The sequence below is a fragment of the Melanaphis sacchari genome, unplaced genomic scaffold (genome assembly GCF_002803265.2).
Source record: "Melanaphis sacchari strain LSU unplaced genomic scaffold, SCAv2.0 Contig141_pilon_pilon, whole genome shotgun sequence".
Classification (NCBI taxonomy): domain Eukaryota; kingdom Metazoa; phylum Arthropoda; class Insecta; order Hemiptera; family Aphididae; genus Melanaphis; species Melanaphis sacchari.
The window spans coordinates 1,017,108-1,043,550 of NW_020270600.1; the positions used below are offsets into that span (position 1 = coordinate 1,017,108).

At 27.1% G+C, this 26,443-nt stretch overlaps 1 protein-coding gene across 3 annotated transcripts in view; it reads right to left on the reverse strand.

Annotated features, from left to right (window-relative positions):
• Nucleotides 1–735: 735 nt before the first annotated feature.
• The window catches only part of LOC112591670 (gamma-aminobutyric acid type B receptor subunit 2-like), a 47,865-nt gene continuing 22,157 nt past the window's right edge, over nt 736–26,443 (reverse strand). For 2 of the 3 annotated variants that reach the window (XM_025335551.1, XM_025335553.1), the window contains 13 exons: nt 18,317–18,565; nt 18,178–18,238; nt 13,841–14,081; nt 11,980–12,220; nt 11,532–11,654; nt 9,776–9,886; nt 9,438–9,662; nt 8,928–9,153; nt 8,717–8,825; nt 8,178–8,274; nt 7,015–7,291; nt 3,900–4,487; nt 736–1,014 (listed from right to left, as the gene is read on the reverse strand). In XM_025335551.1, coding sequence (XP_025191336.1) covers nt 3,976–4,487; nt 7,015–7,291; nt 8,178–8,274; nt 8,717–8,825; nt 8,928–9,153; nt 9,438–9,662; nt 9,776–9,886; nt 11,532–11,654; nt 11,980–12,220; nt 13,841–14,081; nt 18,178–18,238; nt 18,317–18,565 — 2,472 coding nt within the window. In that variant the 3' untranslated portion in view covers nt 736–1,014; nt 3,900–3,975. The remainder of the gene's footprint in view (nt 1,015–3,899; nt 4,488–7,014; nt 7,292–8,177; nt 8,275–8,716; nt 8,826–8,927; nt 9,154–9,437; nt 9,663–9,775; nt 9,887–11,531; nt 11,655–11,979; nt 12,221–13,840; nt 14,082–18,177; nt 18,239–18,316; nt 18,566–26,443) is intronic. The other variant, XM_025335552.1, reaches the window with a different exon arrangement.

Below are 26,443 nucleotides of genomic sequence, written 5' to 3' on the forward strand. Positions count from 1 at the left end.
TTACTAAGGCAAAAAAACACGAGATACCTACCTATGTATAGAATGGAATATATCATATGATCTTTATGTCAAGGAAAAAGAATAGTGACAGAGGCAATATCATCGCTCTTATCAGTACAAAAGCGAATGGTTGGGATACCGGTTTGAGAAGAACTATTAATAAAGATGAAAGTTTCTTGGTACAATGTGCTAATGTATAACGTTGTTATTCTGGTTAAAAAACAACTGTAAGTGATCTTATTACGATAGTTTGATGCAGAGACGAACCGAGTTACCCCTGATCGGCCTTCCTACCAATATTCGTTGCAATACTTGATTTAAAATTTAGAATTTTTAAATCTAGTCAATTTTAAAGACCTCCATTAAGAACTTTAAAAAAAAAAATCCTAAGTTATAGATGTTGTCACTATATTTGTTTTTAATTCTTATGGTTGTTTAGACGTAAGTCGTTGAATCGGTATTGACGAAGTTTAGACGTAAGTATTTTAAATGTATGATTTTTTCAATTTATTAAATAATTTATTGTAGCCTTGCAATTAAAAAAAAAAAAAATGTATCAACATTTGTAAAATTAATTAGAAACGATTGTCCTAAAATTGCTTTTTTTCAGTTTGATACGAATATTGTTTTATCCGTTCAACCTGTACGCATACATTTATGTGTGTGTGCATATATATATATATATATATATATATATATATATATATAAATATAATAATATGAATTTTGACTAAGTAACACGAGAAACAATTTAATTTATTTAATTGACGAAAACAATATCGTAATGTTAATAACGAAACTAAGGAACTACATAACATTTTTTTTCTATCTACATTGATGGTACTCGTTTACATTATGTTTTTCTCTCTAAAAATGTAATTTACACAAAACAAATGGAATAGAAAAAAAATAACAATAATATTAATTATTATAATACGATTTAAACGGCCTCGAGCTTGTGATGTGGCATTGGAACGTCGTCGATTCTTGGTCCCGTAATGTATGATTTGTCTTCTGAAAATAATAATGCATATTTTACTATTAAACTCACAACATGATCACGTATTCACGTAATAGAATTTATTTCATTGTCTTATAATTTTATGCTTGCATGAATTAAAAAAATTAACTGTAATATTATATTCGTTGAAATAATATTGTATTATATTATAGTAACAACATATTTTTGGGGAGGTTTTAAATTTATGATCTGTCGAGTTAGGTTAGGTGATCACATGCACAACATATTACAGATATACGTTGTACTATACTACTGCGTAGTGCAGTAACTTGCCATTCTCTCTTTTTTGATTAAATAAAAGAAAAAGATAGAAAAAGAGTTTTAAACTATGTTTGCTTTGACTTAACGCAATTACCTTTGGAATGTTCTATCCAGAAAGAGCTGGTGAGAAATTTCCGATTTTCACCTTTTCCATTCATTATGTTATACATACTAATATACTCGTACTATACTTCTATAAACACTCGTTTTTATTATTGATTCAAGCTTTTTAGATTAATTGAATGTCATCGATAAAATCATAATTTGAAAAATTTGTTAATCATGCGAACAATTTTGGGGTGTCAAATTATACTGTAGATATTTCCCGAAATATCTGATGTATATATATGTTACGTCACGTACGCCCGGTGGGGAGAGGTCCGGGTAGGTAACGACTTTCCCTTTTAAATATATTTATAGACATGAATATAGTTAAAATATTTTGATAAACAGGTACATAATTTTTTTGATGTAATAATTTATTAATTATACTAAATAAGTACCTCTGAACCTTTACGTGGCTTTAAAGAATAGGCGTACACAAATTCTTTATTCATTATACTACTATTATTTACTTCTCGGCGTGATATATTATATTAATAAATAATAATAAATAGGATTTTAAAGCGTCTTAAAAGGCATCGTAATTTCACATTGGTGCTGTTAATCAAAGGCAGTTTTTTAAGAAAGTACACGTACTAGTATTTTAGGTTATAAAAAAAAAAAAATTGTCGAGACAAAATAGCTGTGGTGTTCAATAGTGATTTTATAAAATTTGTATAAAGTTTACCGTTAACGGACACAATAGACTAAATAAGGTGCCTCACTGTAAATCCGACAGACTCTTCTTATTTTCTCCCCGATCAATTCAGTTTTACTTTTTTTTTCCTGAGAGACGCGTGAATTATTTTCAAATATATATAAATATTATATCAAAAAGGTATAGTATTATATAAATGGCGACTAAAGTTGGTTGGTTATAGCTTATAGGTACTAGTACCTCTTATTGTCTTCTAGGACATATGCTATTTACAATTTAATATTTAAGAACAACCCTTATGTAATATTATAACTTATAAATGAAAATTAAATGTATTATATACTGTATATGTATTATGTATACTGTTAAAGTTTTTTTTAAGAGTATTTTTTGATCTAAAAGTTTTTCTTTCTGTGGACAAGAAAATAAGAGAATATTATCTCCGTTTCAGGTAGTACATTTTTAGTTTAAATTAAATAGTAGGTAATATGAAAATATAATACCCTGTGAATAACATCAATGCTTATGAACATTTCTTAATATAGATTATAGATATATTATGTTATTTTATATTGGAAAAAACTAAAAATAAAAATAGACTAAGAGTCAATAAATTTAGAAAACTATTAAAAGATGAACAAATTATGATAAACTATGGTAATAAACTTTTTGTACTGAGATTTTTTCATATTATACACATGTTTCAGGAGACATTAGAGCTTATCGTACGTTATCAGATGATATAATAGGTTTATATTTAGTTTATAAATGATAATAAATTATTTAATGTTTATAATAATTTTGGTAAGATGTTCGCAAAAGATTAAGGTAATAACACTAATAACCAATAAAATAAAATTAACATTACAATTTACAATGGAGTTATCCGCAATATTCTTCAAACATTGCGATGGTTGACTTAATATTTCGTATAGTATTGAGTTAGGTATCAATTATTAAATTTAGTCTCTCGTTAATCATTATTTATCACTTGTTACCAACACAATAAAAAAGTCCCAGTGTAATTAATTCATCTTTAGGATGTTTAGATATCACTTGGATTATTTTTTGGTATTGTGTAGCGAATTGCACAACACAACACTGTTAGGACGTTATCTGTGTCCCATATAAATACTATTGCCTACCTATCGAGTTATTGTATCATATATTATTGTAGATCACTACGGTCAAAACATCTTAAACACAGTTTAAAAAGACTAATGACTATTAATAAGAGTAATAACACGAATCAGGGTCGTGCACGTGGATTCGGCGATGCGGGGGACTTCAGGCGGAACGTATTGTGGATGAGGGGGGGGGGGGTGCTCGTTTAAATAAACACTTCACAAGCCCCCGTTTAAAACCCGTTCCGTCGCGTTATCTCTAAGTCATCGAAAAACACCCGTTGGAATCCGTTCGGTAAGTTCCTGACATCTCCCGTTACATCACAAAAAAACTCATTTCGCGCGTATTATTTATACGAGTATACTAACGAACCGTACGCAGTATTACAGTGATCGGCAATAGGCGGCCCGCGAAGGAAAAATAATTGGACCACAAAAAATATATTTTTTAATAATTCTGGTTTTCCACACATAATATATATTTTATCTATTTTATGAAGTATTTAGAGATTACGATGGTGTTTATCGTTTATTGCTTTTTACAATAATAGTTGCGATAACACAACAATTATTAGCTAATAATATCTGAGTTTTTAGTTTTTGCTGGCCCTCATAATTTTTTTTTTTTTTTGATTTTCTGGATAGAATTTAATTGCCGACCCCTGCAGTGTAATATGACGTAACGTCGGATATCGCGGCGGACGTAAGTATACCTATCGCCGAATCGACTCACCTACATCGTCGCCGTATAGCGTTCAAATCCGTTTTGGCGGTAACGCGGCACCGGCAGAGACGACACGCGCCGGCGATTAGAGGTACTCGACGATGTCGCACTTGACCGCGATGTTGGGACACGACGCGATCGACGCCCTGTTATGGTGGTGCGACGGATGCTGCTGCTGCTGCTGCGGGTGAGCCTTGTGGTGCGGGTGGCGGTGGTGGTGCTGCGAAGACGACGACGACAACGAGTCGTGCGCCCGTCTCTCGGTCAACAGCTTTTGGAATATCGGCAGAATGGCCACGTCCAGCAGCTCGCCCTCGGACAGCGTGTTCACCCGGGACATGCCGGCCCCGCCGAGCGTCGGCGGCAGACCGGGCGCGTTCGTCGGCGACCCGCCGCCCGCCGAGCCGCCGGACTCGCGCCTCCGGCCGTGGTACACGTTCGGCGTGCTGTGCATGTGCGGCGCCGACGGCCGTCTGAGCCCCGGTCCGCGGTTCCGGGTCGACGACCCGCCGCTTCCGGCACCACACGAACCGCTCTTCTCGGACACCGAACGGTGCATGGAACTGCCTGTGGTCAGCGACGACGAACTGTCGTCCTCTGTAAGGCAAACAAAACAAAAACGGTATTTTAATAATTTCATTATTTGTCCACGTTCCGGACGTCATGTGCGCGACCGTCTCGCTGGCGCACATCTCCCTCTCGCCCAGCTTATTATAACGACTTATAACGCCTAATTATATCTACCGTGTTTGATTTTTTACCCCCGCCATCACTTCCCCTCGCTATATCGCGTTGTTTCGTGTGAAATGAAAATATCGTCTTGGAATGCGATGCACGATATAGACTATCGTAGTGTTGACACGGTACACCTAATCTAAAATATTCTTTTAAAAAAGAGGATAATATGGTACACGGCTTTTAAAGAAACAGATGACTTGCTGAATTCGTTGCGCGAGCGAATCTCATACCACGGTTAACGCATTCAAAGTTTTACGATATATATCGCTATAAAAATTGGATTGAAAGTTCGATTTCTGGGCGGATATTTACCGATAATGTCATTACGTCCTATGTCGTTATAACCAGTTATTTTGTGTGTGTAAATAAACGGAATTTTGCCAATTTTGCCGGGTCCTTGAAAATAACGTCGTTATACCCCGTATGTCGTTGTGACCCGATGATTGACTTCGTCAAAGATAGTACCTACTTAATAATTAATACGATTATAATATGCAAATACTAGTATTTAAAATTGACTAGGGCAATTCGCGCGAAACTGTATTGAATTGATCTGTGAAAGTTGACGTGATAGTAAATTCTGTTTAGTATTTTACGTTTAGACATCACATGATATGAAATTGTATAAGTGCCAATGTACGGAAATATTGGTAATTTAAAACTTAGAAGATTTCAAAATATAATCATAAATTTTAATCATTACTGAACGATTTGAGTCATTAAAAACTTAAAAATAAACATAATTAAATAGTCATTTGTTTAGTGTTTTATGAGTAATTTTTTTTTATTCAGTTTCAAGTAATTAAAAAGTTCGTACATTTAACGTAGAGAAACAATACAAATGATTCGGTCAGACTAACATGTAAAGTCAAATTTGAAATATTTCAAAGTTGAAAATTTTCCATGGTATATATTTTTTACGCAGATATACTGAGATAGATTAGTGTTTAGACATGGCAAATATTGATAATGAATTATTTATTATCGTTTATAGTCACAGTTCAGTAATACTCTAATAATTCTACTTGCGTACAAGAATTACTTTGATAATTGTTATAATTTTATCAATTTTGTTTATATTATTTGTTATGATTTTTGAACCTTAATGATTGTGTTAATGATAGTAATTTGTGTAAGTAGTTATATTTTAACATTGAGTATTTTAAAAACTTATCTTTGTTAGTAATTACTAACTCCTACCTATATTAATAATAATAAATAGTAACTAATAACAATGCAATATTTTTATAAGCATAATAACTACATACTATCATTTGATGCAATTATAAAATATAAAAACTAATGATATTTCTTATAAGTTATGACTTTATAAAGTTATATAGTTAAACTTAATTGTTTTATTATAGTTGTATAAAGTAAAATGTATTGCATGTTTACGGTTTTTCTTTATTTTTCATACAATGAACATAATTTTAAAAATATTCTCTCGTTCAAAGTAGATGCTTATTTAATTAGTTATTAAAAAAATATTTTTTTTTTTAAATTAATCTAAGATTTAATTGTATTTTTTACTCAAATTAAATATTAAAAAAAAAAAAAATAATTTTATGATATTTTAAATCAAACTAGGGAAGTTTATATTTTTGTTTTAAGATAAGCGGCTTTATTGTTTCAAAACAAATGTGAAAACTATAGTGTTTTTTCTGATTAACGTTTGTTTTAGGGTTCAAAAGTGAAAATATGTTGATACTGTGATACCGAGTCAAAATAATAGTATTTTTTTTCATCCCACATAAAAATGTCATTCCGAAAAAGAAAAAAAAATGTCAAAAACCCATATACCTTTAAAAAAAAACGTATATAAAAAAAAAAGTAAACGAATTTAAACTTTCTTACTCCGAGTTAACCACTAAAGAGAACATGACACATCGATTTTTATCCCAAATAATAATATTAGAGTATTTAACTGCCTTTAGCTTTGTCAGATTGAAATATAAAAGAATATCGGTGTACTGCCGCTGGCGGTTCTACGCCGGCATGAGAATATTATTTAAAACGAACAGTACACAACTTAAAATAAGTTTAAATTGAATATAATTTTATTTCATGTTGAACTTAAAAGTATGGATGAAAGATCTTAATTTCGGGCAATGTTAATGTTATCGCGATTAGTAAGTAAAATATCGATTATCGGACGCCTATAGAGTTCATATTATTTTAGTTTTTGATTATACCGTTTCACGCGCGCTGTCCCCCCCCCCACACACATCCTCTGAGCGCGGATTGATTTGGGATAAAAAATACTGAATAGAATAGTGACGAAACGCCAAACTCCGGGGTGCAGGTAGTCGCGACGGTGGGTGGGTGGTGTCGTTGTGGGTGTTGGCGGGGCTCGCGTCAAATCATAAATTTTCGGCGTCATTACCGTCGTCGGTCGGCGAATCCGCATTATTGTTGAGCAAGCCTCTGGTGACGGGCGGCGGTGACCGGTTCGCATGTCGTTGCGTTTGCGTCAGCCACAGCTCATCCTGGTGCACGAACGTGGGTTGTTGGCACGTCCTCTTGGTCTGCGGCATCGACGGCGGCCACCTGTGCGCACAACTGGCCGCCGCCGTGTGCGGCGACGTAGCGGCGGTGGCCGATTGATGTTGTGGCGTCGTCACGCTACCACTGGCCCGCCTCTGATGGCCCGTGTCACACGACTGCGAAAAGGCACACAGACAACAATATGAGTATTGCCAATATTTACCAAAAGTTTTGCCGCCCTTCGTCGCTCTTTTTGTCCACCGCTTTTATAAAAAAAGTTAAATCTGCCAGGTAAACTACTTATTTGTTTATTTATCTCGGTAACGAGTTTTCCAAAACGCGATTGATACTCGTTAAAAAAAAAAAAAATATAAATATATATATATATGTATAAACATCACTGTGATGTGAGCAAAATAAATACGAGATTTCCGATATTGTTTTTACTTTTGGGCGTATATTTTTGATCAAACGACATCGTAATACGAAGAGAAAAATTCACTCTGATAAGATGTTTTTCATTTTTTCGTTTTATGTCAGTCTGAATCTCTCCTCGTTCTTTGATAAAAATTAAGTTACGTACACTTAACCAACACTTTTATTATTATTATTGTAAGTACATGATTAACTAAACCAATTGTTTCCAATTAAAATCAATATTAAATTGAGAAAATTTTTTGGACATAATTATTTTGACTTTAACCCAGTGAGTATTAATAAAAATACAATAGTTTATCACAGGATGTAGAACTTTTGTCGCAAACGGATCAATAGAGAGAATATTATTTTTTATTCTTTAAGTAATATTTGAAACGTTTTCGTAATTTGTCTGAAAGTTACATTATTTTTAATTTAGAGTAGAAATTCATTTTTTAATATTCCAGTTCTGAAAAATTCTCTTAAAGAGACAATATAAATAATACCAAGAAAAAGTTTGTGAAAAACAAAATGAACGAATTCCCATTATTTTTGTATGCAATATTTATACATTTTTCTTTTTAAAAATGTAAACTATTAAATTTTAGCTTTGAGTAAAATGTTATATTATAGTATAATACATACTCGTGTAGGAGACGGTGTGAAATTCACATGTTCGTCTGGTGGTTTGGCGGGTTCGATAGAAATTGATGGAATCCTGGTATGTCTTTGACACGTTTTTCTGAAATTGAAAATTATTGATGATATTGTCAGAAAATAACGATATTTAATTTTAGATTTAGATTAAAATTCAATATAAGTTTATGTCTTAATTATTAATTTCTTCATAAAATTGTCTATGTTCATTTTTCCTTAATACACAATTATGTATATCCTCGTAATTATTTTTACAGTAGACAATTTTTTATTTTTTAATAAAAATAATAATAAAAAAAGTAGATAACTTAATTTATTAAATTGTTAAACAAGAATAGCAATAAATTTATGAATAAATAATAAAAAGAATAGAAACAACAAGTTATGTGAAATATTACAAATTTGTCCGAAAATATTTTATACAGTGTAATTAAGTAACGTGTGTAAATATAATAAATTGTTTATGTAAACTTATTTTTGAGGTTCAAGTAAAATTATGAGGTGTAAGCGTTATTTAATGATATTACTTTTCTGGAGAATACTGTTCGGGCACATGCACTTCGATAACACCATTTGAATCTTCTTCTTGTATAACATCGACTTTAGTTTGTTTCTCTTCGGTTATTTTTTTATGTTCTGTAATTATATTTACATAGAAATCAATCATAACTCGAATAAATCATATTCATAGTATCAAAATTATTTTGAATAGTAATTTTTAGTTTAGCTAAAACTAACTCATTTCTGATAACTTGAGAGCCCGGAACGTATCGATCTTTAATACCATCGCATCGATTTCTCGATCTACGTCCAATATTTGCTGTCTATATTGTTGATTTTTATTTTTTTGTGCTCGTATTTGTTCTTCCGTGTCACAAACATCTTTGTAAGTCTTAGACATTGGCCTTAAAGTAGCTCGTATTCTTTTATCTACTCCTTGCGGATTTCTTTTTAATTCTACAATCTATATGAAAAGAATAATTTTAGAAAGAGTCAAATTTTGTATAAAATAACAGCTTTATTGCTATATACTCGTATGTTAGGGCATACATTATATCAAATAATTATAATTATTTAAATTTAATTCCTGCATCTACTGTTGCAAATAATTTAAAACGAGTTTTATCTCGTGATAATTTTAGTGTAGGTACTTATATTGTACAGCTTGGAAGATGGTGTACAAAATAAAAACACAGTAGGAACGGGTATTGTTGCAGTGGAATATACATGTATAGAGCTAGTACTCACTTTTGGTATGAACACTAGGAAAAGCGTGGCAGTGGAACAAAACAATATAAACACTGATATGATGATAAAAGACGCGTCCTGTTGGTCGCTCAGGACGAAAGAAATTGCTGCGCCAGCGACGCACATCAATACCACGTTATATACGCTCATGCCCACGTACTTCGAGTCGTTTAACGCGGGTATGCTCACGTGTCGGGTTTCCCAAGCTAGAAAAGCTCCGAATACCTAAAACACACATACAAAAATGTACCGCGGTAAGTTTTGTACTTGACACTGTTTCGCGTTAACAAAAAAAAAAAAAAAAAAACAATAACACAGAAGAAAAAAACTTTGCTTACCATTAGTGATCCCTTATAGACGTATATAATGGCAAGAAATACAGTCATATGATCACTCTGACAGTACTCGTTACATGGGATGATCACAATGTCGTCACTGTGCGGGTGTGGCTGTACAATAGTACAATATAAAATAGGTAACTTATGCATGTAAAAAATATGTAATAATAAAATTATGTGATAGGCACCCTAGTAAATATTTTATTCATGCTTGTTTTTTATATCATTATTATTATTTTAAATGTCTTCCATTTTGAGTTTAGTTAAAAGTAAGTAAAAAAAAAAAAATTAGGTAAAAATATACATAAAATATGTTTATAATATATTAGAATAATAGCGTGATATACACTTTTTAGGTCTTGATTTATGTTTAACCACTATAAGTTATTGGGTCATATAAATTGGACAGTCTCAGCCGCATGAGAAAAATAATTTTTATAATAATATAAGAATTATATGTCGTAATATTATCATTTTATTCAACATATGAATTATAGCTGCAAAAAATAATAAAAATATAAAGTCTTGTACGGTACGGAAAAAAATATTTGTGACGAGTTATTATAATTAAATTATTTGTATACAGATATTAACGGTAGGTACCCTATGGTACTTTTTGTGTTTTTGTGACCTCTGAATAATCGGATCAAAAACGAGCACGAAAGACATTGAGTTTTGCCAAAGTTACCCTGTGAAAATGTTTTTTTTTTTTTGGATCTTTTGGACACCACATCCATTATATATTATTCTGGAGATTATACAAACCGAGCTTAACAACAAAATACAAACACGTTTCCACTATGGTAGAACTAACCAAGTGTGCTTTTAATTTTAAATAGTACAAAGGATTCATTTTTAACCCTCTTTTTCACATTCTCCGTTATTTAAAAAAAATTATATTTATGTAATTATTTTAATTTTTTTTTATAAACTGATGTTTTAAATGTTTTACTATGTTATTTTTGGTGATAATTTATTTTTTTCCTACAGACAATTATTTTTTTATAACTTATTATTTGTATACCTAATTTTTAGTTATAGTTTAATAAGTATTCTTTTGATTAAAATTACGTTGGTTTTTAAAGATCATTTGATGTTTGTTAAAATTGATATGCGTCTGACCAACATAAAGTTTATTTAATCTATTATATGTATAGAAATATTACGTGTATTTATTTTAATATTATTTATATTTTATTTTTGATAGAAATAACGATTTTTTATTAATTATATAGTTATAAAAAACAAAAAAATTAATCAATTTGAATAATATTAAAATTAATTGTTGTGATTTACTTTTTGGTATCTAAACACAATTTAATTTGCTCTTTCTATTTGACTGAAAATAACATTTATTAGTTTTTTGTTTTTTTTTTTTTTATGGAAATAATATTATAGCACGTGTCATTATTTATGACCATGTTAATTTTATGTACGCATCTTCATAAATACACTTAACTTTGTTTGTAATTTAATGGTCACTTTATAATTTGAATGAAGTTTAAACTTTTAAGTCTAAAATGTTTGTATTTGTCAAGTAGTTATTTAATATACTGAAGTTAAAATGAATTTGTTGACATTATATTGTTACGTTTGTAAATGTAAAATGTACATATATGTAGATATTATTATAGTTAATGTGGAGGATATTCAAGCTATTAGGATTATGAAGGAAAACATTAGGCGTGTCATTGTATACGTTATGAGGTTGATATATATTTTAATATTTGCTTCCATACTTCAAGTTTTTACTCACATATGATTCCATTTGTTTAGTTTCCCTGTAAAACGGATCTGAAAACTGCCACGTGAACATTATTCCCAAGTCGATGCATAACAATATGCCAACCATGAGGAAAAGCTGCGTATCTTTTACGATCTGTAACGTTCAAAATAATTCGTGTTGGTATAATATTATTGTTTAGTAAATAACTTGTAAACGTTTTTCAAAAAAAAAAAAAATGGAATTTGCGAAAAGAGAATTACTTTTTTCACGTCAATTTTTTCAGTAGGTATACAATTAAATCATGTCATTTACGTAAATATGTATGTTTTATTAAGTATAAAATAGGCGTTTTTACTACGCATTTAAATGTGTCTTGAGGATTCTCATATGTATTAAGTCGATTTGCCTGACCAATTATTATTTTTTTATATGATCAGATTTTTCTTTGTGTTGCACCAAACAATTATACTAAGCTCACCTTTTTGTTGATGGTGATATCCGTGAAAATTGAGTGCACCCTCCAGGTTTTCGAGAACATCGCACCGAACGCCAATGAAAACCCGGCCATCAGCAACCACGCTCGCGCCGCACATATGTAAGGAAACATGTTTATACTGGTCATCTGACTGTTGAGACCAAGAAATATGACACTGCTGTACGTCAACATAGCCCCGATGATAATTAAATTGTTCAAGTGTGGGCTGGACATTTTTATGTACCTGAAACATGCCATAAGCGTGTTGCAGTTGATGATATTGTGTTACTTATAATAATTTATAATTTTATAAGTTTTCAATACTATACATAAATATTGAACGTCTCTATATTCTGATATTTTGTGTTATATAGGTTTATATCTATAATACTGTTATCACGTCGGCGATAATGGGCATACTTGCAAGTTGCGACTCATTCAATAATTATTTATAATTTCCACACACGCGAAAAACTGCCTAGTAGTTCGTGTAGGTCCTCTTACAATCTTATTCATACAAGCATCAACAACCGCGGGTTATAAAAAATAAAAACAACTCATAACATTAAACATTTCGTACGTCACCGTAAAACTTTGTATAAAAATAAAAGTAGTTTTTCGAGTTTTTTCCGTACCGTATCATATATTAGGTACAATTTTCGTAAAAAATGTTATGAAGTGCAAACGAAAGATTTCTTTTTAGTGTTCTTTTCTCAAATAAATTAATAACGTACAGTTTAATAAAATTCTTCAACAAATATGAATTCGTAACGTTTGTTTCAAAACATATTCTAAATGCACGAAAAAGAAAAAGTAGGGTTATAACGAGCTGTATAACAGTTTACTTTGTACAAAATGAAATACAAATTCTTTTAATAAACAAAACTAAGAGAGGACCTCGTGTTTTAATAAAGATCTATATACAGTTTAATATTACTGTCGTTCCCCTTTGAAAGGAATCACTATACGCTGTTTGAAGCAATTGATTTCTTTGTTGTTGACTAGGTACGTGACTAGTACGTTATAAAGCGTTAAGTAAATACTCTATTGCAGCGTTATTATTTAGGAAACATAAAATTAAATATTAGTTATATTTATTTAAAGTTTACTGACTTGAAATAATAAATTACATTTGGATGACAAACATGGAAATTTGTAGAACAAAAATTAAGAAATATCAAGATTTAAAGAAGAGAGTAGGTATCTGCTTTATATGAAAGGAAATAGATTATGGAAAGAATAAATTATAAAATATTCTTTATTAAATTGTACTTAGAAAGTTTACTCAGAAAATTAAATTAAAATATTAAAACTCATCTATATAATATCTGTTTCATATACATCTATTTTGGTTTAATTAAAAAATGAATAATGTAATAAAGATTATTTTTTTAAATGTGATACTTCAATTATTAATTTTGAATGTATAATTGTATAAAAATTTTATGCTACATTTAATAATGTTTTGATAAACATAACAAAAAAAAAAAAAAAAAAATAATAAGACTTATATCAGATAATATTTTATTTTTAAAATATCGTTTAAAATTTAAATTCATTTTTCTCGATTACATTTTTGATATCGTTGGCCATGTTCGAATCTTGAAACATTTTATGCGTTTCATTAGTTTTATTTTATTTTATCGTATTTTATTTACTAATAAAATTGTTATTTGCACATTTTTAACAGATTATTTTATTCATTACAAAAGTTTTAAAAATTATACCTAAATTTACTCATTTTAAGTCACAAATAAATATATTTTTTTTAATGACGGTAGGTATAATTAATTTATACTGAGTAAGTTAAATGTGGTGTACAGTTTATTCATGTGGTTTTATTTATATGTACGACATTACTTACTTTTGATCTCTGTACCGTATGTTAACAATGAGGAATACAGTGGCAATGACGATACCAACGACCGCAGCAACAGCAAGTCCTAGGTAAACGCCAACGTTAACATGAGAGTCTTCATAAATAGTAAGAGTCCGGTCTTTAGGCGGTCCTTTGCCACCGGCTCTCCACTTCACTTCTTCACCAATACTCAAGTCTAGTGTGCCTGTTACTCCGTTATACTCCCCAATCTTCACTTCTTTGTCTCCTAAAGGAGAGAATAAAAAATAATTGTATAAATAAGTATATAGTATAAAGAATACATGCCTTATGTAGCAAGACATTTTGTAAACGACGTGATATAAATGAACAGCAATAACATTTTCTTATTAAAAGATAATTTATAGCATTTGAGTGACAAAAAAAAACAGGTATTATTTCTGTATTATTATTGAAAATTAGATTATACCAATGACCGTGTTTGTTTATAACTTGAAATTAAAGTTTTTAATAAATATGTAAGTATTACAAAATATTTTTCGATACTATAATGTAATAATTTTTGACATGAATAAATTTAATATATTTTCATTGACAATGTTTATTTTGTCAATAAAATATATTTTATTTTAGAACGCATATATGTATAATATATATTTGAAGTAAATACCTTTGATTAAAAACAATGCATGATGTGTAGATGTAGTTTTTTAATAGTACTATACATGGTATATTAATAGAATATTATAATTTTTGGTTATAATACACAGCTAGACTATAGCTAGTAATAACTAGTAATATACAATCTTACATAATATAATATTCAAGTAATTTGAATTATCAAGGTATATTTATTTGTTTATGATGTATGGACTAAAATCAACTAGGTAGTTTGTCGACTCTCATATTTATCAATCTTAAATAAACCATAATATTTTATAATAACTAGTGGCAATGCCATTTTGTCTGAATGTATTTAACGGTTACTAGCAAGATTTAAGGAGCGTATAATGAAATTGAAATATTTCATATTCAGTTTGCTTGTAGAATAATTAAATATTAAATGATGCTCAGACAAAAAAAAAAAAAAAAAATTAGTAGATTATTATTATATGTTTTATTGAAGTTGGTATAAGCAATAATTATTTTTTATTTATACCTACTATATTAAAACTTTACTGTTAACCGAAAAAAAATGTCGAGCTGTTAAACTTTTCACTTGAAATTTGGTGTAGAACGATAAATGAACGATATTTTTAATTCACAATAATTAATAGTAGTCAAAAATTTAAAACCTTTTATCAATAATGGTTTTTAATGTCTTATAGATATTCACACAGATGTGCTTAAAGATTTACTAGAATAAATAAATAAATAAATAAATAAATGTAATTTAATAAAAAATGTTTTAATTGATCTTATTACTAGTAATACATTTTTGAATGTCTGAAGAAAAATAATTCAAATCATTGAAAAACCATATAAGTGTTTGATACTCTAAAGAAAATCACAAAATATTATTTTGTAAACGAAAGATTTCTTTTTTTTCAAATGTGATACTATTATAAGCTGTATAAAGTTAAAAATTAATTTTTGATTTGTCATTTTAGAAATTTTTTTTTGAAAAAGTTATTTTAAGCTAGGATAAAAAGGAAAACGCCTAGAATTGTATTTAAGTAGTACATCAATTAAAATTATTTTATATAATTTTATTTGAGTAACTTTATCAAAAAAAATATTTAGACTACTTACCGTAGACTTATAAATAACTATTTTACATTTTTATTATTTCAAACAACTTTTAAATATTTTTAAAAATAGAAAAAATGTCATTGTATTTTTTTTTAAATATTTTTAAATACGTGAAGTTGAAAATATGTAGATAATTCTTATTCAAAATATAAACTAAATTATTTCAAATACATAATATCAAGGTTTAAATTTATAACATTGGTTAGTAATATTAAAACTATTTACCTGTGTATAATTTATATATGTATGTATAAATAGTTTTTATTTTATTTAATTATTAAATTTTATAGGACCATGAAAACTGACAACAATGGTACACAATATGGTGTTTTATGTCATAAAAAAAAAAAAAAATGTTTGTTTTTTATTTAGAGAATGTAATTAGATTTTAACTTAAACAATAGTGTTATTTGAATTGTCTTATTTTTTCCCCATAAAATAATTTTAGAATCTTGTTGCCAGAGAAAATATATTTTTAAAAAGTCAATAGATTTATTATTTTTATTTGACGTGCAATGCGCATTACTTAAGATTAATATTTATACAATAAAAAATTGTTAATTTTCCTATTAATTTCAGAATATATGATTGAGTGATTGATTTTATAATCCAAGTATTATTAAATGGGATTTTTTACGGAATTCACTTCTTAAAATGTTAAAATAATAACCACAGTTTCACAAAACACTGGTTTAATTTTATGAAGTTAATTTTTCAAATACCCGGAAGCAATCATTTATTTTTTTAAAATATTTTAACTGTTTGTTTAACAACATTCCACATAAATGATTTTTATATAATCTAACTTTTTAGTTATTTAAACTATAAAAAAATACAACTTATTACAGGACACATTCGAATAACTCTTAAATTTATTCTTTTGATATTGTTAAGAATATTATACATCATGTAAAATCTCCTATTTTTTTAATTAGGCACATTTAAATAATTTGAAACTAGGTTTATCTGATACTTGCAATATGCTGATTTAGTCGAGAAACTTAAAAGGATTTTATAAATATTATGTTTCACGTATTTTAAATTCACGTATCATTACAATTTTCTTAAGAATTATTTTTGTTACCCGTACGTTACACAAGTGTAAATATGAATATAATTATTGTTGTACTAATAAAATACGTATACAATTCTTAACTTTATGCGTAATTTATAGTTTCTGAAAATGTTTTAAGGCTCGCAATATGGTAAGAGTAAAAATTCTATTGTTTTGTAGGTACGGTTGTGGCAGTTGTAAATTGTGTTCGACTGTATTTTACCGCTACTACCCACTGTTATGTAAGCTTTTGTATATAAATATAAAATATTAAATGAATATGAATTTTTTATCAGTGAGCGTTCAAAGTTTAAAGAGGTTCATAATATTCTATGGTGTATATTTGATGGTATTCTTTGTCATTTTACTACTTCACTAATCTTTAATTAAAAATAACATTTCATTCAATATTTTATGTTTATACATAATAAAATAAAATAAAAATAATGTTCTGCAGATTTGGACTATGAAATCATATGCACCTTTTGTTGTTAAAAAATTAAAATTTAAAATTTAATTCATCAAAAAATATACAGGTAAAAAATGTAGTAGAAAAATAAATATATAGGGATTATGTATTACATTTTCTAAAAAGAGAATTCGAATTAAATTAATGATTTTCAAATAATTATATATATATATATATATATATATATATATATATATATATATATATACATATTACATATATAAATTGATATATTTATATTTATATACCTATATTAGATATGTTTATGTATGTAACAAAAAATGAAGACATAGACATTGATATAGTGAAATTTAACGTTTCTGAAATCTATATGGTTTGTTAGGTAACAGAGATCGAGCAGGTTCACTGTCACAAGAGGAATATGATTTAAAGGGTAAAGTTGAGTAATATAATAACTGAGATTAGAGAGGCCTTTAGTTTAGTAAGCAGTTTCACTGCTGTGTTAATGGACATACTGTTTTTCTATCGTGTCCAGTTGCATTAAACGTCCATTAATCTACATTGACCCCAAAAACCCTTCAATATTAAACAATAATGTGAAGTGATTAAACATTTAATTGGTCGAGAACACTAAGAATATTCGCAGTTTACTATACTCAATAATTGAATAACGTTTGAATGGGAATTAAAATAAATACAATTACTGTGTTTACCCAAGATTGTGTTGATTAACTGTATGGTAATTTAATTAAAATAATATTTAAATTTTGTATTAAAAAACTTAATATAAATAAACAAATAAACAAATGTAAGATGTTTTAATATTTTGTATGATTTTTATTGTTTTATATAGGTATCCATATCTGGTTTTTATATCGGATCTTGGGTTCGATTAAATTAAATATTATCGGAAAAAAGTATAGAATCAGCCCAGTTCTAGTGTTTACATCACTATCGTGCTTAGTTAATTAATTAAAAACTGAGTATAAAAATATATTATTATTTATATTAAACATTTATGAAGATTATGAAATTATGAAGATCCAAGAATAATGAATTAATTTTAATATATTAAAAATTTAGATTTTCTAGTAGATATAGTCAAACAATTTTACTGATAATATTCACCTTGAAATTGTTTCAATAATATGCTGGCTTTTCTTTCGTTGTCGTAAAATCTCACTGGACCCTGTTATAAATCAAATATTTGAAACCAATCGCATAAAACAGTGAGCACACACATAATGTGAATATTGTAATTCATTACCGTGACTCCCTCGAAGCTAGTTCTATTGAGAGCATCTAGAAAGAGACTTTCCCACTCTTCGTTTCTGTACTGAAAGTCTGCTATGGTTCTATTCAGAATGCCTTGATCGTGCGATGATTGGTGCACTTTACGGGCCACTTCCTGTATAGCTAAAGCGGCGGTCCATATCCCGTCGTATGTGTACCCATGAAACCGGGAATATTCACTTCCACGCCTCATGTCATACTCTTGTTGGTATTCTTTGGAAGTCTGTAAATAAAAAGAACATCCGTCAATTTCGTATCAAATTTGCTTCATTATTCATTTCAATCTTCTATTGTATGTTTTAGAAACATTTCTATTTGGATACCTATCAATTATTTTCTGTGTAATGCAATACAATTAAAATGTAATATTGCTGATTTCAATGACACTTATGAATGATTTAATCCGATTAATACCAATTTATGATTGATTAGAAACATAATATATTTTATGTTACGCACTCAGAAACTTGGAATGATTAATCAGTTATTTTCTAAAGAAATAATCAAACAAATTTACCTTTTGGTAAATGTTTGGTTATATTATTTAGTTATTTTGAAACAAATTATGTACTTGGAACGTTTAATTTTTAATTTTTAAAACTTAATACGATTGAAATACTTTTAAAGATACTAATTTTCTATAGATAAAAAATGTAAACAATTAATTGATACCTTAATTTCATTTTAAATATAATTCAATTTTTAACATTAGTATTTATTTTTTTGATGTTAAAAATACCAATGAACGAATAAAATATTTCTAAATTTTAAGGTAAAACATACATATTTGCATATAATATTATAATATATTTTCATAAATAAAATACTGACACATATGTGCGTATAATATGATGTCATTACAATTTTAAATTATGGCATATCTACTCTAAAATATCAATATTATACTTGATAAATTATACTACACTTAGTTTTAGGTTTAAATATATACTATTTTATTTAATAATAAATCTTTTCATAATAAATACATATAAAATCATTAATAATATTAATAATTTAATAATAATAACTATATATAATACATAGGTATTAGAAAATCACGTATATAATTTTTAAAGATAATAAGAATATCAAGGAACATTTATCAATAATTATGACTTCGTGTAATTAATAATAAAAATATTTGATACGTTTTTGAATTTTAATTTTCAGTTCTAAAATATTTGACATTTGGTACATTAGCTAAGAAAGTTTAGACGAATACAAAATATTAATTAACTTAAATACACAATATTTGATTACAACAGTTCATTTAAATTACTTCTGATTTTTCCAATTTACCAAAAAATCGTAATAATTATATATAATATAAGCCATGTTTTAAACGAAAATTTTTCATTTTAATCGATCTTATTCATGTAATATGTAAATCTTGTTTATGAATACTATATTTACGGTATAATATTTTTATTCTTTTTCTATTAAACAGATACATTTTAAAATATTATGTATTAACTATGTAAATCTACGTTCCATATTTTAATAATATTTTAACCAGTAAAATACTTAACTCAAATTTATGAACAAAAATGTCGATTTATTTCTTTTATAAGGTACTGATGACAATTAATTTAAAATTATTTTTATTTATGAGTTAGTTAAGCTTTTATAGATGAAAATGTTATTTGTTCTTTATTAAATATATTTGTTTTCATAGTATTGTATGAACGTTTTGGTCTTGGATCCATTGTCATTTTTTAGACGTATTTATGATTTTGTCGAGTAGGGATATTCTTTTGCAAACATATATTTTTCCAAGGTTGGGGGAATATAATGTATACTTAGTTTCACTATCACTACCGTTTTTTTTTAAAAACATTTTGAGGGTTGATTCATCAGTAAGTATATACATTTATTCATAAAACTGTTTTATTAAAACAAAAAGTAGTGATTAATGAAACTTAAAATAAAATAATATATTATATATCTATAGGCATTAATTATTTATTTAATTTTATAAATTATGACAATATGACTGTAATACAAAATCTAATTTTCTGTTCTTTAAACAAAGTTTATAAAATCTACGAGCCTTAAAATAGCAATCAAACGCTTATTATTATTAAAAGCATGGTTATAGCCGGATTGATATTGATAAATAATAACAGTTGACAATTTTTATAATACAAAACGTTTTCAATCATATTTAGCTGTATATTCCATACGGGTATAAATTTATATTTTCAAATTTTTCAAGTGTTTAATACATGTATAAATATTTTCGAAGCACTTTCGATAATTTTATTGTATTCTGTATTTTTGTGATATTATTTTAAAATAATACAAATATTTAAAATAATATTATACCTAAATCAGTAAAAAAAAAAAAACTAAGGCCGACTATCCCTCATACCTCTCCTCTCTATCCGTAAATACGCCACTGACCTACATAAAGAACTTTTTGTTACAACATTTATTATAGTTAAGTAGTTATTATTTAAAGCTTTAATAACACCCAACATAGTATTAATTAAAATATAAATAAAAAAAAGATATTGATTTGGATCGATAATGAAGTTAAGCGCAATAATAACTATAATTGTATACTAATAATTTGTTATATTTTTTGATATGTTTGAAAGACTTGACGGAACATATTTATTTCCGATTCATGAGTTTAACTAAATCGATTGGAATTTTGTCACCTAAATAAAAATACCATTTTACTTTGATTATTCTAGGTATTCGCTGCAATTACTAAGATTAATTTTAAAATAGGTCAATAATACCGAAAGTTCACATAAACTCAATTTGTTATCAGTCACCATAGAATAGTAGTGCAATAATAAAAATGTTATACCAGAAATCTATTTAGAAATCGAAGAAGAGAGGATTTGCAGTTATTTTATTTTATTGGCAGTAAGCTCCATAATTATATATTTTATTCTATTGATTAAAAAGGTTGGATGTTAATAAATTCTCTTTTAGAACCGCTTGTAAGTTGTGACCAATCTTGAAATCAATTTTTTTTTAAAGTGTTAGCCTAGTCGTAATATATCGTTGGGTATATTTTTAAGCCACTTGTATAAGTTACGGCGGAGTCTAGAAATGTGATTATAGGATTAGAAAATTACTATTTGCGGAAATTTTGTGATAACTACATCAGGAGATTGTGATAGTAAAAATAATAAACACTTTAAAATTATAACTATGTATTATAAATATGTGTAAGTGGTACAAAATAAAAATAAAATATTTTTTGTGGTCATGCAATTACCCAACACGGGCCAATTATGCGAACCCGAGATATTGTATAGTGGCTCCTATTCAACTCAAATATTATCACTGATGAAGTCTTAAAATCTAGTACCGACGTTAAGTATACCTAATAATTATAATGTAAAAGTGTAAAGGTAGTGGTTCACACCATCGCAATATTTATATTTTTCTATTATAATGTTCATAATGAACATAATGTATATGTTACAGTTAAAACCCGAAATCCGTCGAAACTAGTTTTAACTAGTCAATACTAGTTTTCACAAATCCCTTTAGTCACTTCTAGTTTTAACTAGTTAAAACTAGAATTTACTAAGACTATCACCGTCAAAACTAGTTTTAATTTATTTTATTTAGTTAGAATTAGTTGTGTCTAAAATATTATATTAGTGAAAACTAGAATTATCTAGTAAAAATCCGTATTATTTATATTGATAGGTAAAACTAGTTTTAATTAGGGAATAGTAGAAACATTTAGTACATATTAAGTAATTATTAAATATAGACTTTTATAATATTATTTATTTCGGCAGGACAAACTATCATGGCATTTAGAATTACATTGAATTTTATTTTTTTTACATAAACAACGATTTGTTCCGCAGGATGTTTTGCAAGTGCATTTTACAAAGCCTTGCCCTGAGCCCGTTGATGCTTTTGTTGCGGCTGCACGGAGGAAAATATGATTTTTTGGAATTACCGTGCAATATTTAAAAATATAAGGTCTGTGGTCGAGTGCGTTTTATGTAGTATGAGTTCGAATATATGTGTTTTAGTTAAAACTAGTTTTTACTGACTTATTTAAACCTACGGTTAATTCTAGTTTTAACTAGTTAAAACTAGAAGTGACTAAAGGGATTTGTGAAAACTAGTATTGACTAGTTAAAACTAGTTTCAACGGATTTCGGGTTTTAACTGTAACATATATAATTTACTATACATTCATCCAGTTGCGTTATTTCCATTTTTTTTTTTATTCAAATATTTTTTTGCAGACCACATACACACACATCTTGTCTGAATTTCATCTATTTTTAGGCCAACCATAAAAAGAAGTGGGCTTAATCGCAATAATATTGGACTTTAAACACTTTACACCATCCAATTGACGCCACTGTATTTATGCCATTTCCAGACATGTGTGTCATCTTACAACGATTCCGTATTATTACGAAGTCCCACCGCATATATATTTTGTTGATAACTCTTCAAAAATGTATTTTAATAATCTTTCAGTTGTCAAATTTAGGTACGCATGTCAAAGAGAATTCTCGTTTCATCGCTTGCTCTGTGTATTGCTACCAGTTTACCAATAATGTAAAATATATTATATTAATATTTTATTTCATCATACGTTAAATTGCATTCAGTGTAACTAATTTGTTTTGTCTAATTATTAATTTCAAAATCTTTTCGTAGTCCTTCTTCATTTCTAATTAAATCTGTCACTTATATTATACCGCATTAGATATTAATAATGTTTTATTGTTATTACCACTTAACAAAGTTCTTTTATTTTAAATTATTAACATCACACGATTTGTATAATTTTGCAGCTTTTTTTTATAACCTGGAGAAAATTTATTTTTATTTAACATTTTAATACTTTAAATATTACCATTATAATAAAAACTTTTTAGGTATACTTAAAATTTTATTTCTTTATGCGTGACTCTTAAAAGTTAAATTTGAGTTAATATCTTATGATTCATTAAAATAGTATATTTTTAAGTATTTTTTTTTAGAAAATAAATGCATTGAAAATTGGATATCATATGATTATTAAAAAAATAATAGTAATTAAACCGTATAATATTTGTACAGGCAGGCTTACAATGAAAAAAATATCCTCGTATGGCGTATATATATATATATATACACAAACAAACATTTTGTAGAGATAAGCTACATTTATGAAACTTGATTAGCTATAGTGTTACGTGTGAGCATTAATAATATTAAGCATTTATTAAATTAAAATGTCTATTCAAATTAACAATAACAAATCATTTATAGATAAATAAGATTTAGTCAATTGATTTTTGAACACAAAAATTATTACACATACCTCCTAAATAAGTAGCTTCTTTTAAATTTATGGCTAATGTATTTTATAATTTATAAGGTACCCGCTATTTATGTGTACATCACTTTATTTAGTTGTAATATTTATAAATGAATACGATGGATTGTAACAATAATACCCGCTAGGAATATAATCTTCCTGAAAACTCTATTATAGTTTTAACAGTACTTGACAATAGCGTTCATTTAATTTTTATTCTATCTATCAAAAAAATATGTAAAGCTTACAGTTAAAAGCTTTTGATTAATAATTTTTAAAAAATACCACCACACAACACTGCATTATTTATTATTTTAATTTCACGTATGTACAATATACTTATAATGCTATATATTATAATATTCTATTGTTAAAATTTTAGGTTTTATTTTCATTTCAATAGTATATTGTATGTGATATAGTCGAATATAAAACAAAAGATCAAAATTAATTATCTAATTTCTTTTTAAGATTTGGGCAACATGTTACCTGTTAAGCTCATTAGTGAATGTCGTTTTTAATTTCATAACACATTTAAAATTAGAGAAATCATCTTAAAAATGTAAATGTAAATTTAAATTTAAGAACAAAATAAAAAACAACTTAGGGGAATAGCTCTGCTGTATAATAAGTATTGGGTGTATTTCGTCATGCAGTAATAGAAAACTGTAATTGATATATAATATTTGAATTCAATGATAAATTATTGTATAAAAAAAATAAACGATTTTTAGCAGACATTATAATGTGTTAGTCTTATTTCTATAGCGATATTTTATAATTGATATATTTAACAATAGATTTATATTACTATTAGTAACATGATATGATATATACGTTTAACTTGAATTTACCAAAATATCGCGTATATTTTACTATAAATTATCATAATATTATATAATATTATAATTTTTCTTAAATTATACATCTAAGAAACGTTAAAATAAATATACAGTGAAAAGTTTAGGTTGATAATTTTTGAAGAATAATGAAAAAAAAAAATATATAGATTTTGTTAAAAAGAAGCTTTCTGTAAATATTCTCGTTTTTCCATCTTTTTTATTTTATTTTACCGATTATTTTGAAAAGTACAAAGAATCTGTTATTTCTGACTCTAAAAAGCATTAAGTAACTAGGTTCAATTTACTTTCAAAAATCACTGTCAAAAATGAAAATATTTTTACTGCGCCAAATGGAGACGAAAGTCACAATATATATATATATTTGAAGTAAATGTCATTATAAAACATATATTATATTAATTGTTCCACTCGGAATTTAAAACAGTATTTACATTTAATAATAATTAATAATGGCAATTGAGAAATGAGTAATTTTGTTGGCATTTTATGACAGTTTTAATTATTTTTTGTATTATTTATAATAATTGTAAGAGAAACTTAAGTATAAAATATTACCCTTAAATTGTTAGTAATAAGCACACATTTTATAGTTATTGAAATTAATTTAAACAAATTATGTAACAAGTTTTAAGTTAGTGTCTTAAGAGAATTAAGCTGTTTTTTTTTTATTTAATTAACATGATGCATTTTAAATTAAAATATTCGATATAAGTATTGTGTTAATTTAATATTCATATACCTATCTAATAAGAAACTGGAAATTAAGACCATACTCATTGTAATTTTCATTGTGTACAAATAACTAATAAGTATATATGAATATACCGTTCTATTTATTGGTACGTATAAATATAGTATAATATTATAAAAAGGTTTAATCAATTAAGTATATAAACAAAATATAAACAGTAGGAATTACGTTTTGAGTATTAATACACAAATTAAATTTATTATTATTTTGTGTTAACTGTGTAAAATGGATTTTATTCAAACAAAATCAAGGGTATTATATTATTATGTATAAAATATTTTTAATTACGTCTTACTTAAAACTACAAATATACTGAACTGTAGAAATTGTATGAATTGGTTATTTGATTTTATTTTTCATATATAAGAATGTACTGTGGTTTTATATTCAATGGTTTATCTATTTATCGATAATCAAATAATTAAATAAACGAGCATAAAAGAAAAATGTGTACAAAAGAAAAATTTGGTTTGACGGGAAATAAAAATATCCCAACCATTTTTCAAACATTTTACATTGTATAGCAGAACTGAATATAGAGTAAAGGAGGAAAGGTATTCCGCGTGTTTTGCAGAGCATAAATAATTGTCAGGAATTGAATAGAATCTTGCGGGTATGTACTTGGGGAATAGCCAGGAATACATTTAAATATTTCTTATGTACAATGTCAAATTTGCTATTAAAATATAGCAAGATATTTTACTATGCACGTGCAATTCAAATCTTGTTTATACATTTTCTACTTAACAAAATTGTGGCTGTTTCTCTAAAGACTCATTAACTAATGTCTTGCAAAATTGTTGAATAAGAAGTGAGTGCTAATTGTATGCAATTTTCTAATTATGATTGTATATGGATACTCTAATAATATTTTGACAACTTTAATGAAAAATCCACATTAAATATAATTATAATTAGTACTAATTTTAATCAAATCAGCTATGTAAGTATATTTAGTAGGATACATTTATTGTTTATTTACTGAATGAAATAATATGGATATTATTACCAACCTAATTCTTAGACCTTATGACATATAAATATAATATTATGTCTTAATCTTTTCATTGCATTTGTAGGTTAGAAAAATGTATGTATGTCAACGTGTTATCTTCGGTAATTTAATTGTTTTAATTATTTTATTTCATTCATATTAATTGAATTTATTTTTTAGTGTAATATAAT